Source organism: Thermobia domestica, chromosome 2, assembly GCF_964235325.1.
Source record: "Thermobia domestica chromosome 2, izTheDome1.hap1.1, whole genome shotgun sequence".
Classification (NCBI taxonomy): Eukaryota; Metazoa; Arthropoda; class Insecta; order Zygentoma; family Lepismatidae; genus Thermobia; species Thermobia domestica.
Genome location: NC_137455.1, coordinates 339919349 through 339933457, shown reverse-complemented (window position 1 = coordinate 339933457; position 14109 = coordinate 339919349). Strand labels below are relative to the sequence as shown.

At 36.2% G+C, this 14109-nt stretch overlaps 1 protein-coding gene across 1 annotated transcript in view; it reads right to left on the bottom strand.

Annotated features, from left to right (window-relative positions):
* LOC145678735 (C3 and PZP-like alpha-2-macroglobulin domain-containing protein 8) overlaps positions 1-14109 on the bottom strand; it is a 1617316-nt gene that overhangs the window by 490076 nt on the left and 1113131 nt on the right. The window contains exon 7 of the mRNA XM_081749186.1: positions 13042-13268. Coding sequence (XP_081605312.1) covers positions 13042-13268 — 227 coding nt within the window. The remainder of the gene's footprint in view (positions 1-13041; positions 13269-14109) is intronic.

Here is a 14109-nt window from a genome sequence, read left to right as displayed (position 1 = left end):
CTGTCCGACATACACTAACGATTCTAAGTTCAGTGATCGTTATAACCGCTCTCAGGCTACAAAGTGTTGCCATATCGAAACTCTTTTGCCCATAATTATGGACCACCCTGTATTACAAAACTTTCTCTCTATAGAAGTGTTATTTCCAGAAACACTAAAACATTATTCTTTTCCGATTATAACATGGAAAAAAATAATTACTGCATTCTGACGAAAAAGAAAACCTGAAAAAGTTCAAGAGAAAACTGGTCATTTGATAGGAAATAAAGGGAGATAAACCAGTGGGCGCCGGAAGCTAGTGAGTTTGCTAGTTTCAAAGACATGTTTGTAGAACTATTAACGTTGAGAATTAAAATGTAGTAAAATGTTTAGTAGTGTTAGTAATATGTACTCAAGTTACAAAGTAAATATATTTCGTAGAACATCCTTTAAAATTTATGAATAAAACTTCATTATAAGTTTAATCTGTCACCTACAAGTACTTTATTTCAAACGTGACACAAAATATGAAGGAATTCTGTGCATAATGAAATTTTACTACCGCGTTAATCTAACATAATACACAAAAGTCGTGTATGGTTTTCAATCTTGTAAACTGAACTCACATTAGTTTGTAATAGGATATATGAAGCTGCATGTGCTCCGAATGGAGAACAAGATGAATACTAAATTATATATCAAGATTAAAATGGTTTTTGCATCTCTTTCTTGGTTCATGCTGTTTTTCTTCTTTCCTATCAGTTTGAATTTAGGTAATCCAGTGGTGTGTCTACACTGAGAAAAAAAATGTAGGTGGGGTACTTAAAAAAGTAGGTTACATGCATAATTCCTGTAGTTTTTGGACTTAACGTACAACAGACGTACACCGGAAAACACATGTTTTATAATACTTTCCGTAAAAGTGTTCCATTTATACGTACTTTCCGCATGAAACAATATAGGCAGTCAGGATCTCACATACAAATGGACGTATACGCATAAGATACAGCTGAGGAATGTAACATAAGTATATGCATGTGATATACGGAAAACTGTTGGATTTCAGACATCTTGCAACGGCATGATGTAACATCTAATGGCAGTGCCTATGTAGCATACGGATACCGTACGCTCCGTACTCATTTCTGCAGTAAGCAAGAGGATACTGTATATTTGTACAATATACCAAAGTACGGAGAAAAATTCTGAACTTGTTTACCACTGCTGACATTGAATAAAATGTTTAAAATGCAACAGCATCTTTCTATAGCCTACATATTATACAGGGTGACCCAAAAGTAGGTATACAGTCCCGTACTGATCGACTCATGCCATTTTATATCATTTGCTTATTATTATCTATACATGTATTGACTTATGTTCTTCATTATTTGTTCTTAACAGGGATGGAAAACGAACCAGTTCTGACTCGCTTTTGAACCAGTTCAGGCATCAAGAACCCATGCTAAAGATAGGAGCCTCTCCGGAGCGTTTTCACAAGAACCAGTTCATTTTCCATTCCGGTCTTAATTCCTTTTCACTTATGTCTGAAGTTCGCAACAGACTGAAGCAAATGAATTCATTATGTTAATACCTTAAATTAAAATGTCATACTTTTGATTAATGCTAGTCTGTAAATCTACTTTTGGGCTACTCTGTATTTTGATATTTTATAATGTATGCCAAAATATTATCTTCGCAATAGTTATAATCTACTATAAGTTGTAAGTTAAGTATTTTATCTGAAGTTGTCAAGGCCGTACTCAGAAAAAATAAATTAAGTTTAGATGTATTTGATTTATTTTAAAAAAATAAAAAGACAACTTCAAACTGACTTGTAATACAGCTTTATACAGTGTAAATACAGTGGCGTATCTAGAAGGTAGGAACTGGGGGCTAGGCAGCCAGACTCCCGACTATGATAGGTATATCATGAGTTTACTATTAACTTTCAAAAATGTATAAATAAAAGCTTCAATTCTTTTCTCCAGTCAAAAACTGGGAGGCCCAGGCCCCCTGGTTCCTACCTAGATCCGCCACTGTGTAAATAGGAGTTTTTTTTATATAAGTTCTTCTCGCAACATCCTCCCTAGATAGGCTTCGATACCCTAAACCTTTTCCTTGTATTATCTTCTGAAAAAGTATCAGGATTAATATTATATTTTGAAGAGTCGCATCGACGCAGAAAGGTTTGAATTCGACATTGAAACTTTAACATACTAATAAAGAAAAGTTCTACATTGAGTGCTCACTGAATTTCGATCACCCCACACACAAAAGTGTGACCAGCAGCTGAGCTGATTACATGACTGGTAGCATTGCAGAGAAAGACCACACTTGAGGCTACATGTTGACAAACAGCACACTGTTATAATTGGAGGTGGGCAGGATTTATCCGCATTCCAGTAGGGTATGATTGTGGGTATCCAAGCAATAGGTGCATCAGTATCCCAGACAGCGGTATTTATCGGATGACCCCGTTTCTGTGTGATGAAGGTATACAAGAAGTGGAAAGGAAATAGGGTAAGGAACTCCAAAAGGCGGAAATGCGAGGACATAGGGAGTTAAAAACGTGGGGCGAGCGTCGCGTCAAACAGCTCGTGACAGCCAAACGAACCACCAATGTCCGGGAATTATGTGACCACAACACCCATATTCCACGCAACTATACGGTGTACATTTGCACACATGAAGTTCTACAGCAGACGACCCACTCATCACCCACTCTTACGACTCATAATCGCCAACTTGGTTACTGGAAAAAGCTAATTGGATCGCAGATGATTGAAAAAAGGGTGTGTTGCTCCGATAAATCACAGTTTGTGTTACTCCTCTTGGACGGGAATGTGCATGTGTGAAGTAACGGATTGAGGAATGGTAACGAATTGACTCTTAACGAACCCGACCGAGGTAATTGATCTAACTATCTACATTGTGATCCAGGCCAACTGCATAGTTACTTTCTGAACACCCTGTATTACTAGAAACAGAATTCAAAAATTCATTTTTGTTAAAAGGTTATCATATGAAGTATCGTACGGATATAGTAACAACATATTCTTATAGTAAGTTGCACTTGCGGTCTCCTAATAAATGGAAGGTAATGATGAAAGAATTTTTAACAAATATGTATGGTTGAACAGAATAAATCTTGTTCGACTATAGGTAGCTTTACATCATTTAACACATAAACAGCAGTAAAAGTATAAAAAGAAATACATTGTTTCATGAAGTTCTACTCCCGTATATGAAAAAAAAAACTAGTATTATTCATACAAAAGTTGGACATAAAACGGTCAATCAGTGACTAGTGCCAATCCTTTGGAAATACACAAACACGTCCATTGCATGAAATAATAGAAAGAATGGATGAAAGAAAAATGGTTCTCGAATTAAATGTGCTTTTATCACACTTTTACAGCGACGAACAATGGCTGATTGAACAGCGAAAACCGTGCTTTTCTGCCAACGCAAAGGTTTTAAAACTCCACACTGCGTGTAGGGAATCGGCAAATATTAGCTATTTGGATTGATCTGGGATTTCAGGGGCTTGGCTGCTGCAGTAGTATAGAGAGAGAGAGAGAGAGAGGAAGAGAAAGAAAGAAAGAAAGAAAGAAAAGAGAGTCTTCTGGTTATCACTAAAATTCAATTAAGTATTTCTTGCTTCGAATTGATACTTAGAACTTCGTTTCTGTACACGTGTATAATCGGATACTTGGGTCTGAGTCCTTGGTCCGTTGCTTTAAAAGGTTAAAATCGAGCTTAACTAAAAGCTTTTAACTTACTTTCAACGATTTTTCAAAATTTGCCCACAAAATAACATACAGTTACACAATTATGAAGAGTCACATCTAGATAATATAATATATTGTAGTTGCGGCCCTTGTCTAATAACAACCAGCAAGCCACGTTCATGTTGTTTTAGTACTATCCGTTTTGAAATAATTAAGTTGAAACAATGCACTTTTTAAGTTGCAATTTCATTGACGCAGTAGTTTTAAATCTGTGAATTATTTGCACACTAACAGCATCTATTGGGTAAGCAGTGAAGTTAGTGGCACCTATTAGAAAGAATGTTAACTATTAGGATTTAGCGTGACGCATTGATATGTTCGTGTTCTGAAAGGTGTATATAAAGAGCGTTAAATTCAAGTACAGTAGAGCGTCGATTATCCGAACGTCGGTCAACCGAACGACCACTTAACCGAACTGTGTACTCGCTCGCACCTGTTACTCTCCCACCCTACCGTCCATCATCCCCCTCACTCCCAAACCAAGATTCCCACAGTAGTTGCCGCACAGAGCCACCGCTGGCGGAACATTGCTTCTAATGGGGCCTTCATAAGGCGCTGCTGACCGGCCAAGCCGCCAGTCGCTGTGTTTCAACAATCAGCACACTTCTGTCGGTTTGGCACTGGCTGTAGAAGTAGCGGCAGTATCAAAGCTGTTCACAGCAACAGTTGCGCCAGCTTAGAGTTGAGGCGTGCCGCTCCGCGCATGGCAAATAAACATGTACAGTTCGATTATCCGAACAAACCAGTTTTCCGAACGCCCATGTCCCCCAATTACTTCGGATAATCGACGCCCTACTGTATTTTAGAAGCGTATATCTTTAAAGTTACACGTCAACCCTGCCTCCCTCAAGGAATCATATTGTTAATAAATCTTAGTAATCATTTCATTATAATGCAATGCTATCAATTCTTGGTTTAAGATTTACAAATTATGCTACGCTTCACCGTGCAAAATCTTGCCCTATGCCCGCCAGAACACTTTGCCCGTTCATCTGGATGTTGACAGACAACACAGCGAAACCGGTCAGTAGTACCGAAAAAAAGGAACGGTTTCTTGTAGTCTCTTCAGCGTCAAGAGTAGGTTCCAGTTCATTCGTGTGATAGAACAAGAAGTGACAGAAATAAATCATTTCCGGTTTTATCGTTGATCATCATGGAACAAAAATTGTGACAGAAAGTGAGAAGCGTTTTTCTGGAATCGATTCGGCGTTCAAAAGAATATTTCCATTTCCACTGTTATCTTTCTAGTAAAACCGGAAATCTTAAAATTTGCCATTACTTCCGGTTTAATTATTGATCTTCTTAGAGCAAAAACAGTAGGAGATAGGTAGAAATCGTTTTTACTATGAATTTAGTATGTCAGGTATGTTACACGTCGACTTAAATGTTCTATTAAAACCGGAAATGATTAAAATCTATTAATTCCGTCATTTCAACATTGTTTGGCGTAGTGTAAAAGCGGTAATAGATACCAAAACGAAATATTTTCTATATACTAATTCAGTACTGCAAGAATAAGGTTTATTTCAAAATTTATTTCTATACTCCTGGAAATGGTAGAAAGTTACAACCACTTCCGGTTTGAATGTAATTCCCATAGATCGAATATGGTAACTGAAAACAATCTACGCTATTTGGATTTGAGTTCAGTCTCTCAAGCACAGAATTCATTTCATCTACTGAAACTGGAAACAGTAAAACTAGTGCAATTTTCACTGACAATTTTGGTTCCTATGTAATAATAATAACTAGATGAACCTGCGCTCTCTACACAGCGCATACACTGAGGAAAAAAATGTAGGTGGTGTACTTAAAAAGGTAGGTAACATGCGTAATTCCTGTAGTTTTTGGACAACGTACAGTAGACCTATAACTGAAAACGCATGCTTTATAATATTTTCCGGATAAGTGTTCCATCTATATGTACTTTCCATATGAAACAATATAGGCAGTCAAGATCTCACATTCAAATGGAAGTATATAATATGTAGCTGAGGAATGTAACGTAAGTATATGCATGTGATATACGGAAAAGTGTTAGATGTTAGACATCCTGCAACGGCATGATGTAACATGTCAGGTCAGTGGGTACGTAGCATATGAATAACGTACGCTTCATACTGATTTCTGTGGTAAGCAAGAGGATTCCGTATATTTGTACAATATACCGCTATTCGGAGAACGGATTTTTCTCAGTGTAATTCATGAGCATGAATCTGCTTGTCACTCCTCACATCTGTACATGTCCTTTTACAGACACAAGTGAAAGACGTCTTGATAAAATTCGGCAAGAGTACCATAAAGGGAGATTTTTTCGATTGTGTTTTTTAATATCTCGCACCGTTTGCAAGATTGGAGCCTACTTCCGGTTGGAGTTTCTAATTTATGTATGATCAGTGGTTTCTTTCTTCTTGCATCTACTATGTAATAAGCAAATGCATTATATATACAATTAATTATAATATCAGTGATATACTATGTGGTGTTCATTGGACAAAACGCTCCAAACAATAAAGATTTATCTTAGACTGAAGAAATTGTTATCCTTCGTTTTTCATTATCATTTGGTCATAAACAAACGCCTGAGAGATATACAAAACCTACTCATGGGATATGATGCTTTACTTTATCTAAATTTCAACACTTCCAGTGTATTCCTAAAAATGTAATACAAAAATAACGGCCATGTTTCTTTTTAATATTCAATAAGAACTTAATTATCTACACAAAATTTGGAATCGACCAGTGAAAACGGTATGTTCCTTTCACTTGTGGTTCTCGAGATCTCATTGTCCAAAGGATTGGAGACAAACATATAAACTTTTCTTTGGAGAAAAACATATAAAACTAGCATTTTAATATAGATATAGATAATTATACGACGTAGCGAGAAACTTATTTTGACAGGGATTACCACGTGTCAGAAAAACAAGTTCCATGTCTTATCTGATGGATCACCAGGTGTTCTCGGTGCTATGCTAAATGCTGCTTGTATAGTGCGGCGTTGCCAGATAGTGTCCAGTGTTTACTTATGCCAGATAATAAAATTAAGTTATCATGGAATTCTGCTTGGACACTTAATGGAGAAATTAGTTTTCGACCCTTACCGGAATTCACAGCTTAGTTCCGCTTCTCGAACTGCAACGCTAGAATCCAGGAATTAAACGTACGAATTCTGCAACAACGCATTATGGTGTTCTGCGTAAGTTTTTTTTTCTCAAAATCTACGTATTTCCTTAAATGTTATTTAATATTTAAATAAAATGTGGAACATAACAAGAGAAACGATCAAACAATATAAGTATTTCATAATAAGATCGCTACTTTAATACACTTTATATATACAAATAAACATTTCATAAAAATGAGTACTTCTAGTAAGATCTAACAGCAAGTGGCATGTTACGTTCTCATTATAAAACGAATCTAATATTTTCTTTTATTTGTTACCTTTTTCGATATGTATCAGAAGACACAACCAAATAAATCAGTATCGTGTGTTGTAGCTGAAACATAACTCTATCTTATAGTACAATATTTATAATATGTAACGTTTCATTGCGCAGTAGTTAAGAAAATAAACTAAAATATGTACTGACTTCCGGGTGGTGATCCACCTTAAGTTATCCAATATTGATTTCCTTTAAATTAAAAACGGTAATAGAAAGAGCATGTCTTGAAATGAGTATCAAGATATGACGTTAGACGAGGCATTTCAAATCGCTCTCTTGGAAAATTATTAAAATGAAGACACGCTACTTAATCTCTTCATCGACGAATTTATTTATTATAATTTACAACACTGTCTAAGAAGCTCGACCACATATACAGTTTTCCTCATGTATTAAAACATAATGGACAACAGTATGTTAAACTTCGGTAAGGAAGAACATTTTGAAATTATTACATTACAAAAAGTGAAATCTTAAAGTTTTACGTCCCATGGTTAAGCCGGGTATACTAAAGAGGTCCCCAAGGGTCCCCAAGCACCGCAGGTGAACGCTCTACTACTGAGCCACCGCGCCCCCTTATTACATTACATTTTGTACGGGTAGTGGGGATTCCGAAAATACTGTGTATAGTCAAAGCACAGGAGTTTGCTAATCTGGAAGTGTTTGTTTCTTCAACCGGTAAACTAATCCTGTATCTAAGTGGGAGCATCTTTAAAATATTTGCAAAATACACGAAGTATTACACAGGAAAAAACATCACTACTATAATATCTAAGTTCTAGCATAGAATTTTATAAGAGATATTTTCTATTTTTCATTCTTTTAAATTAAATAAATATATTTTGAAAATGATTCTATCGAACTAAGGTCCTCTGAAAGCGAGAAATAAGTTTTATTTCATTAATTTTCGTATTTTTACATTTAAATTGGTATTTACAGTTAAATCAAATAAATTCATTAAATTCAAAATGAATCTTGTGTTGAAATTCATCTTGTGTTGAAATTCAAAATGTCTCAAATAACAACTAGAATTCGTGACAAATTCATTGGGTAATATACGATAATATCCTTTTCATCAAAATTACAGGACCATAAATTTTATTACACAAAATTTCAATTAAATTGGATCAGATAGTGAAAAAACACATCAATATGTTTAATGACAAACTTGTTGTCAATTTAGCCATTTTATTGCTAAATCCAACAACTTTCACATGGGATTAGTCAGTAAAAATGGGGATAATTATCGGCTGTAATATTGTCCCCAATCTAACATTCTAAGTCGAAAATTTGTAGCAATTCAAACTTGAATGTAGTTTATTATCTTTTCCAATCAAACGTTCTTTAAAATTATGAATAAAGTACGCTTTTTAAAAATAAGATTTATTTTGATAATTTACGTACTCGTAAGAGTACTTATATTGCCACACCATATTCGGTCCCAGGTTCGATTCCCGGTGGGGCCACTTGGTAGAAAAGGTGTAAAAGGTTTCTCACGCCAGTTATTCTTAGTGAGTTTTTCTTTGCTTTTTCTCGGCTACACCAGTAAGATGCCGTAATGGTATCTATCATAATGGTTCCAGCCAGCTAATTTATTCCCCATTCCTCTCTTCCTCTCTAATTCCCTGGGCAGTGTGATCGCCGAGGAACGTCATGGTCTGACATGGTCATACGTGATGGGCTAACATTGTCTTAGATGCTAAAAGACCAGAAATACAATCCCCAAAAATAAATAGTAGATTTAGCAACTTCCGTTTCAATATCGGATCTCCTTCGAACTATGGTGGAAAAAGATGGCGACCTTTGCATATATGGACTCAAGTGCTTTCTTCTAGTCTAATAGGTAGCGTGTGTTTTCTATTGCGCATAGTTCCGTGTTCAATTTGCGGTAGTAGTGCATTGGGTATATAACAGTAGTTAGGATTCTATATTAAAGTGTAGGTTTACGTTTCACATAATCTCAGTGTTCAGAAAGAACGACTTTGGGCTCGAATGTGGATTTCTCACAGTAAAATCAAGAACGATAACCAGTTAAACTCACTTGACCTAACACGTTGACTCTTATAACCGACTTTGTAAGCACATTATGCACCCATGTGGGATAAGCAACTGATCAATTACAAAATAGCGAGAAGTTGTGTTCCAATTACAACACTCCAAGGTTCTCGGAAGACGAAATAACACTCACAATCTTATCTGTAATTAGATTTCACTGAAGAAATGTTGCAATTTCTAATTAAAGGAAGTAAGAAAGCTCATAAGTCACTCTCCAGAAGCTTTTCTTCTTCCCCCTCTAGTTACGTATCTATTAACTATCTGCTTGTTTGTTTTGTAAGAAAGTTATTGGATGTAAGAAAGTTTACATATAAGACGTAAGTAAATCTTGCCTTTTAAATCCACAAATCTAAAATAAACTATTATTTAAACAAACATAAAACTTACATTTTATTAAACATTACATTTTTGCATATTTACTAATATATTAGTAAATTACTAATATACTAATATATTATTAAACATTACTAATTTATTATTAATAATTTAACTGAATTGGACAAAATAAGGGACGTGGTCGCTTTGCTAAAACGAAAATATAGTCTTTTTTGTGACCACTTTAGCTTTCGGACTATTTGCATAATATATTGATCAAGCTTAGCTAAAACGTATCACAGGTAGTGCAATTTATGTAATACAGTAGACAAGTAATGGACGAAAAACAAATGGTGATTTAGTGGTACTTCTCCGTATCATTCTCATGCATTATAATCAATATACAATATACTATATTTTGTGTGTACGAGGACGAAAGGAATAGCTTATATCCGTCAGTGACGGGCTCAAAACTTAAAGATGAGATAGACAAAAGTATCGTAAAATATTGTATAGTCGGTGGACAAAAGTGAAAGTCGGGCAGAATGCTGTAAGAGGTTTTATACACTCGGACCAAGGCGTTACATGGCGTGCTGTCAGCTCGACCATAACGCAGGATGTATTTAAATGAAAAGGATCAGGCAGTGTGTGTCAGTCAGACAGCTCTTACATTGTGAGAGATGCATTATGATAGTGTTATGCACAATAACATGATCCAGAGATAAATTTAGGATAACTTCACAAGGGAAAGAATCGACGGGAACTGGAAGAGGGACGAAATGAGGCAAATGTCGTCCAGGAGTTTAGTATTGCCCACTACATTGTTTCACGTGCATGAGGAATTTTCTGAAACACAAAATGCTGTGTAAAGGAAAGATAGTCAACTACTGCAACCACATCATTGTGAAACATATAAGAAGAGGCCGTTCTTAAACACATTTAACATAACTACAAACTGCCCTATCTCACGCTTTACAGTGGGACGTCTACTGCATGAAGGTAATCTCCTTGCCCGAATGCCATTAAATTAAGTCCCGTTGAGCTTTCACATCAGCGGCACCATTTGCGGTAGTGCCATTAATATCAGGATCAGACCGAGGAGCAATGGGGTCGCGTTCTCTAATCAGATGAAAGCAGATTTAATTTGGGTAGAGATCCTAGACGCACACTCATCTGGTGAGAAACGGGAACGCGCAATAAAACCAGGAACCTTATCGAGTATGATTGTTTTGGTGGTCCTGGTGTTTTTGAGTTTGGAGGCATAATGATGCATGCATATGCCGGCCTCCATTATTTGGACGCAGTACACTCACTCGAAACGTTACTGTGTTATGGTATTTCTTTCTTAAATGCGTCATTTTAGTGGTGCACTCAACCCTGACTTCATAATTACGGATGATAATGCGAGGCCGCACCGAACAATGTTGGAACGAAATTATATTCGGCGAATGATCTGGTCGTTCTTCCGACCTGAATCCAATCATCCACGTGTGGAATGCTATAAGGATATATCTTGCAGCACGTCTAGACACACCAAAGATCATCCATTATTTCTCAACAGCTCTGGAGGAATGGAATCCATATCACAACAACTCATTAGTGACCTTGTGAAGAACATGAGAACACGTTGCAGAGCATGCTTCATTGTTTATCGTGATCGCACACCCTTCTAAAGACCATTTCACTCCTTCTGTGATGTTAGGGAGCCAAAGCAACGGCTTCGGTGTAGGTTATTGGTTCTACATCATAAAAGTATCATTTTTGTTGTTTAATTAAGTTTTCCTGTCTGTTTTTTCTTGTGTTATAGCACTTCTACCTATGTATGGTCCGAGTTTAACGAATTTACGGCACTTGGGACTGACACAGTATACGAAACTAACTTTTGCTCTTAAGTTTTGCACACCATTATATATATACAGAGAAGGACAATGTTATCTTGTTCACACCATCTAATCGACATCGACATGTGCGATTTTGCGTGTTAGTGTAGTTGAATTTTGTATGGGATATTATTCCTAGGAAGATTATAAAAGTGAAGAAAATTTTGTACACTAATACTAATAGTATCTAAGTAGAACATTTTTTGAAACGCGAATAAACTTATAGAAAACTTGTGGGATGATTATGGATGTTTACGAATGAAAAATAGTAGAAAAACGGACAATTTCTGGGTAGGGTAATATGATTCCAAGAGTATTTCTTAAAAAAGTATTTTCGGAAATTCAAAATATTATTTATTTTTCTGATTTTAAGGTTGTCTAAGAGATGAAACAGAATCTTCGTAACAAAACACGAGACGAGACAGAGCTCTTTCAACAGAGATATACATACTTTCCGAGACGATAAAACACTTTACGGTATCTTTTCTAAACGGGACAGCCTCGTCCGTGTTTCGTAAGGCACCCTACCTGCTTTCCTGTGACTGTATATTTTATGTTGAATTCTTCTGGATTACAACTGATAAAGTGGCGATTTGAAGTTGCTAAGTGAATAGACAGCACATCGACATTCAGATTAGGTAGTGATTAACTTTTCTGACCAGTTTCTACTTGCATTTCTCTCAAACAAATTCTTCACAGCTGGATCAACTTTCAATTGCCAACTGCTGATACTAATTGAAATAGTATACTTCTGGAACGCATTCAAGTACTGTTCAGGCCTGGAAAACTCGACTTATCTACTCTCACGAGAAGCATTAAACCGATGGAACCCATTGAAGTATCTGGGATTCAGATCAAAAAATGTTTGACTGCAATCTCATTTTGGCAAGTGTACCGTGTAGCTCAATCAAGTACATTCAGACCAGAAGCTACTTCACTTGCATATTTTCACGAGAAGAAGTAGACCATTAGAACTCATTCAAGTACTGTTCAGATCTGGAACTGTTTCACTTACATAATCTCAAGGTAAGAGCTAAACCCTTAGTATTCGTTGAAGTACTGTTATACCCGGAACTGCTTCATTTACATAATCACATGGGAAGAAGTAGACTATTAGTATTCATTCAAGTATTGTTCAGACCCAGAACAGCTCCACTTACCTAATCTCATGGGAGGAAATAAACTGTAGGAACTCATTCTAGTACTGTTCAGATCTGAGACTGCTTATCTTCATGGGAAGTATACACCTTTGGAACTCATTCAAGTATTGTTGAGACCAGGAACTGCTTGATTTATGTAATCTCATTTGAAGAAATAGACTATTGGGAGCCATTCAAATACTGGCTAGACGTGAGACAGATTTTGTGATCTCACAGGATGAGCTATACCACTTGAACTTTTGGAATTCTTCCTGTTAATTTCCTCAAAATTTCAGGTTTTAATTAAACATTAATTTTCTGAAATTAATGTTTAATTAAAACCTGAAATCTTCATTCTCAAACCCCTTTCTACAAACTTCCCAGTTGCGTTAATGTCTAGAGTTAAACGATGGATTTCGTTACTTACCTTTCCCACAAACGGTAATCCTGGTTTGTAAAGCCTCCTCATTTCTTTGCCGAATTTCAGCTCTACATAATGCTCTTCGGCCATTGGAATTTCAGGAGCACCATCGCTACCGTCTATACTTGTGACATTGATGTTAGCTGTGAACACAGCGGCTTCTACTTCCACCTCAATTTTCCATTTACCAATCACAGCAGCGTCAGATAAAGGCAAAGAAAAACTCTTCACACCTAAAGAAAAACAGAAAGTGAAGTTAAATGTTACATTATAATTTTAACAATTTGTAATCAATACAACTATAGACTCTAGTATATAGTGCAATCTACGCATATTTAAGAGGACTATGGATCCTCTTGAGCCTCAAATTTATACAATATGAGATGGCATTTGCAGAAATTGAATCATACGGTATAAGCATCAAAATCAAGATTGTCATGTTTAGCTCTTTTCTGAGCCAAAACAAGTAAGTACCTGAGTCCCAAATATAATGAGCACAATTCGACAATGGCACTTAATATATGGGACGATATGCAAAAAAATATAATTAGAGAATTTTTAATTACCTTGTCTGGAGTTTGTAGTACTCTTTCAGAACGAGGACTGTATGGCAAATGGACTTACGGTTTAAAGTGTAATCGGGCCCGAGTTTCTTCCAACAATGGCTAGAAAACCCTGAGCCTAATTTACACTCGTAGGAACTCTGCAATAATGTATATCTATTCATGAACGCTCAGCTCTGGTAAAAGAGGTTCCTGATTTGATCTCAGCAATTGTGAGCTCGTATTGGATATATTGTGTTTGTGATTTTTTTTTTAGGTTTGTATCCCGTGCTTGTTCTCCGTGGTTAAGAAAGGCAATGATGATAATGAATGAAATAATGGAATGAATAAAATGGAAGGAAATGGAAGAACCCAAAGAAAACCTACGTAGACAGTGCTTGTGAACCATTAAGTCCGTGCACCCTTGGCTAGAACCACCGACCTCGTGTATCAAATATGAGGGTTCTACTATTGAGTCAATGTGTTCCCAGATATTTTCCTGTTGTTCTCCCATTTCGTCCGATATTTTTAA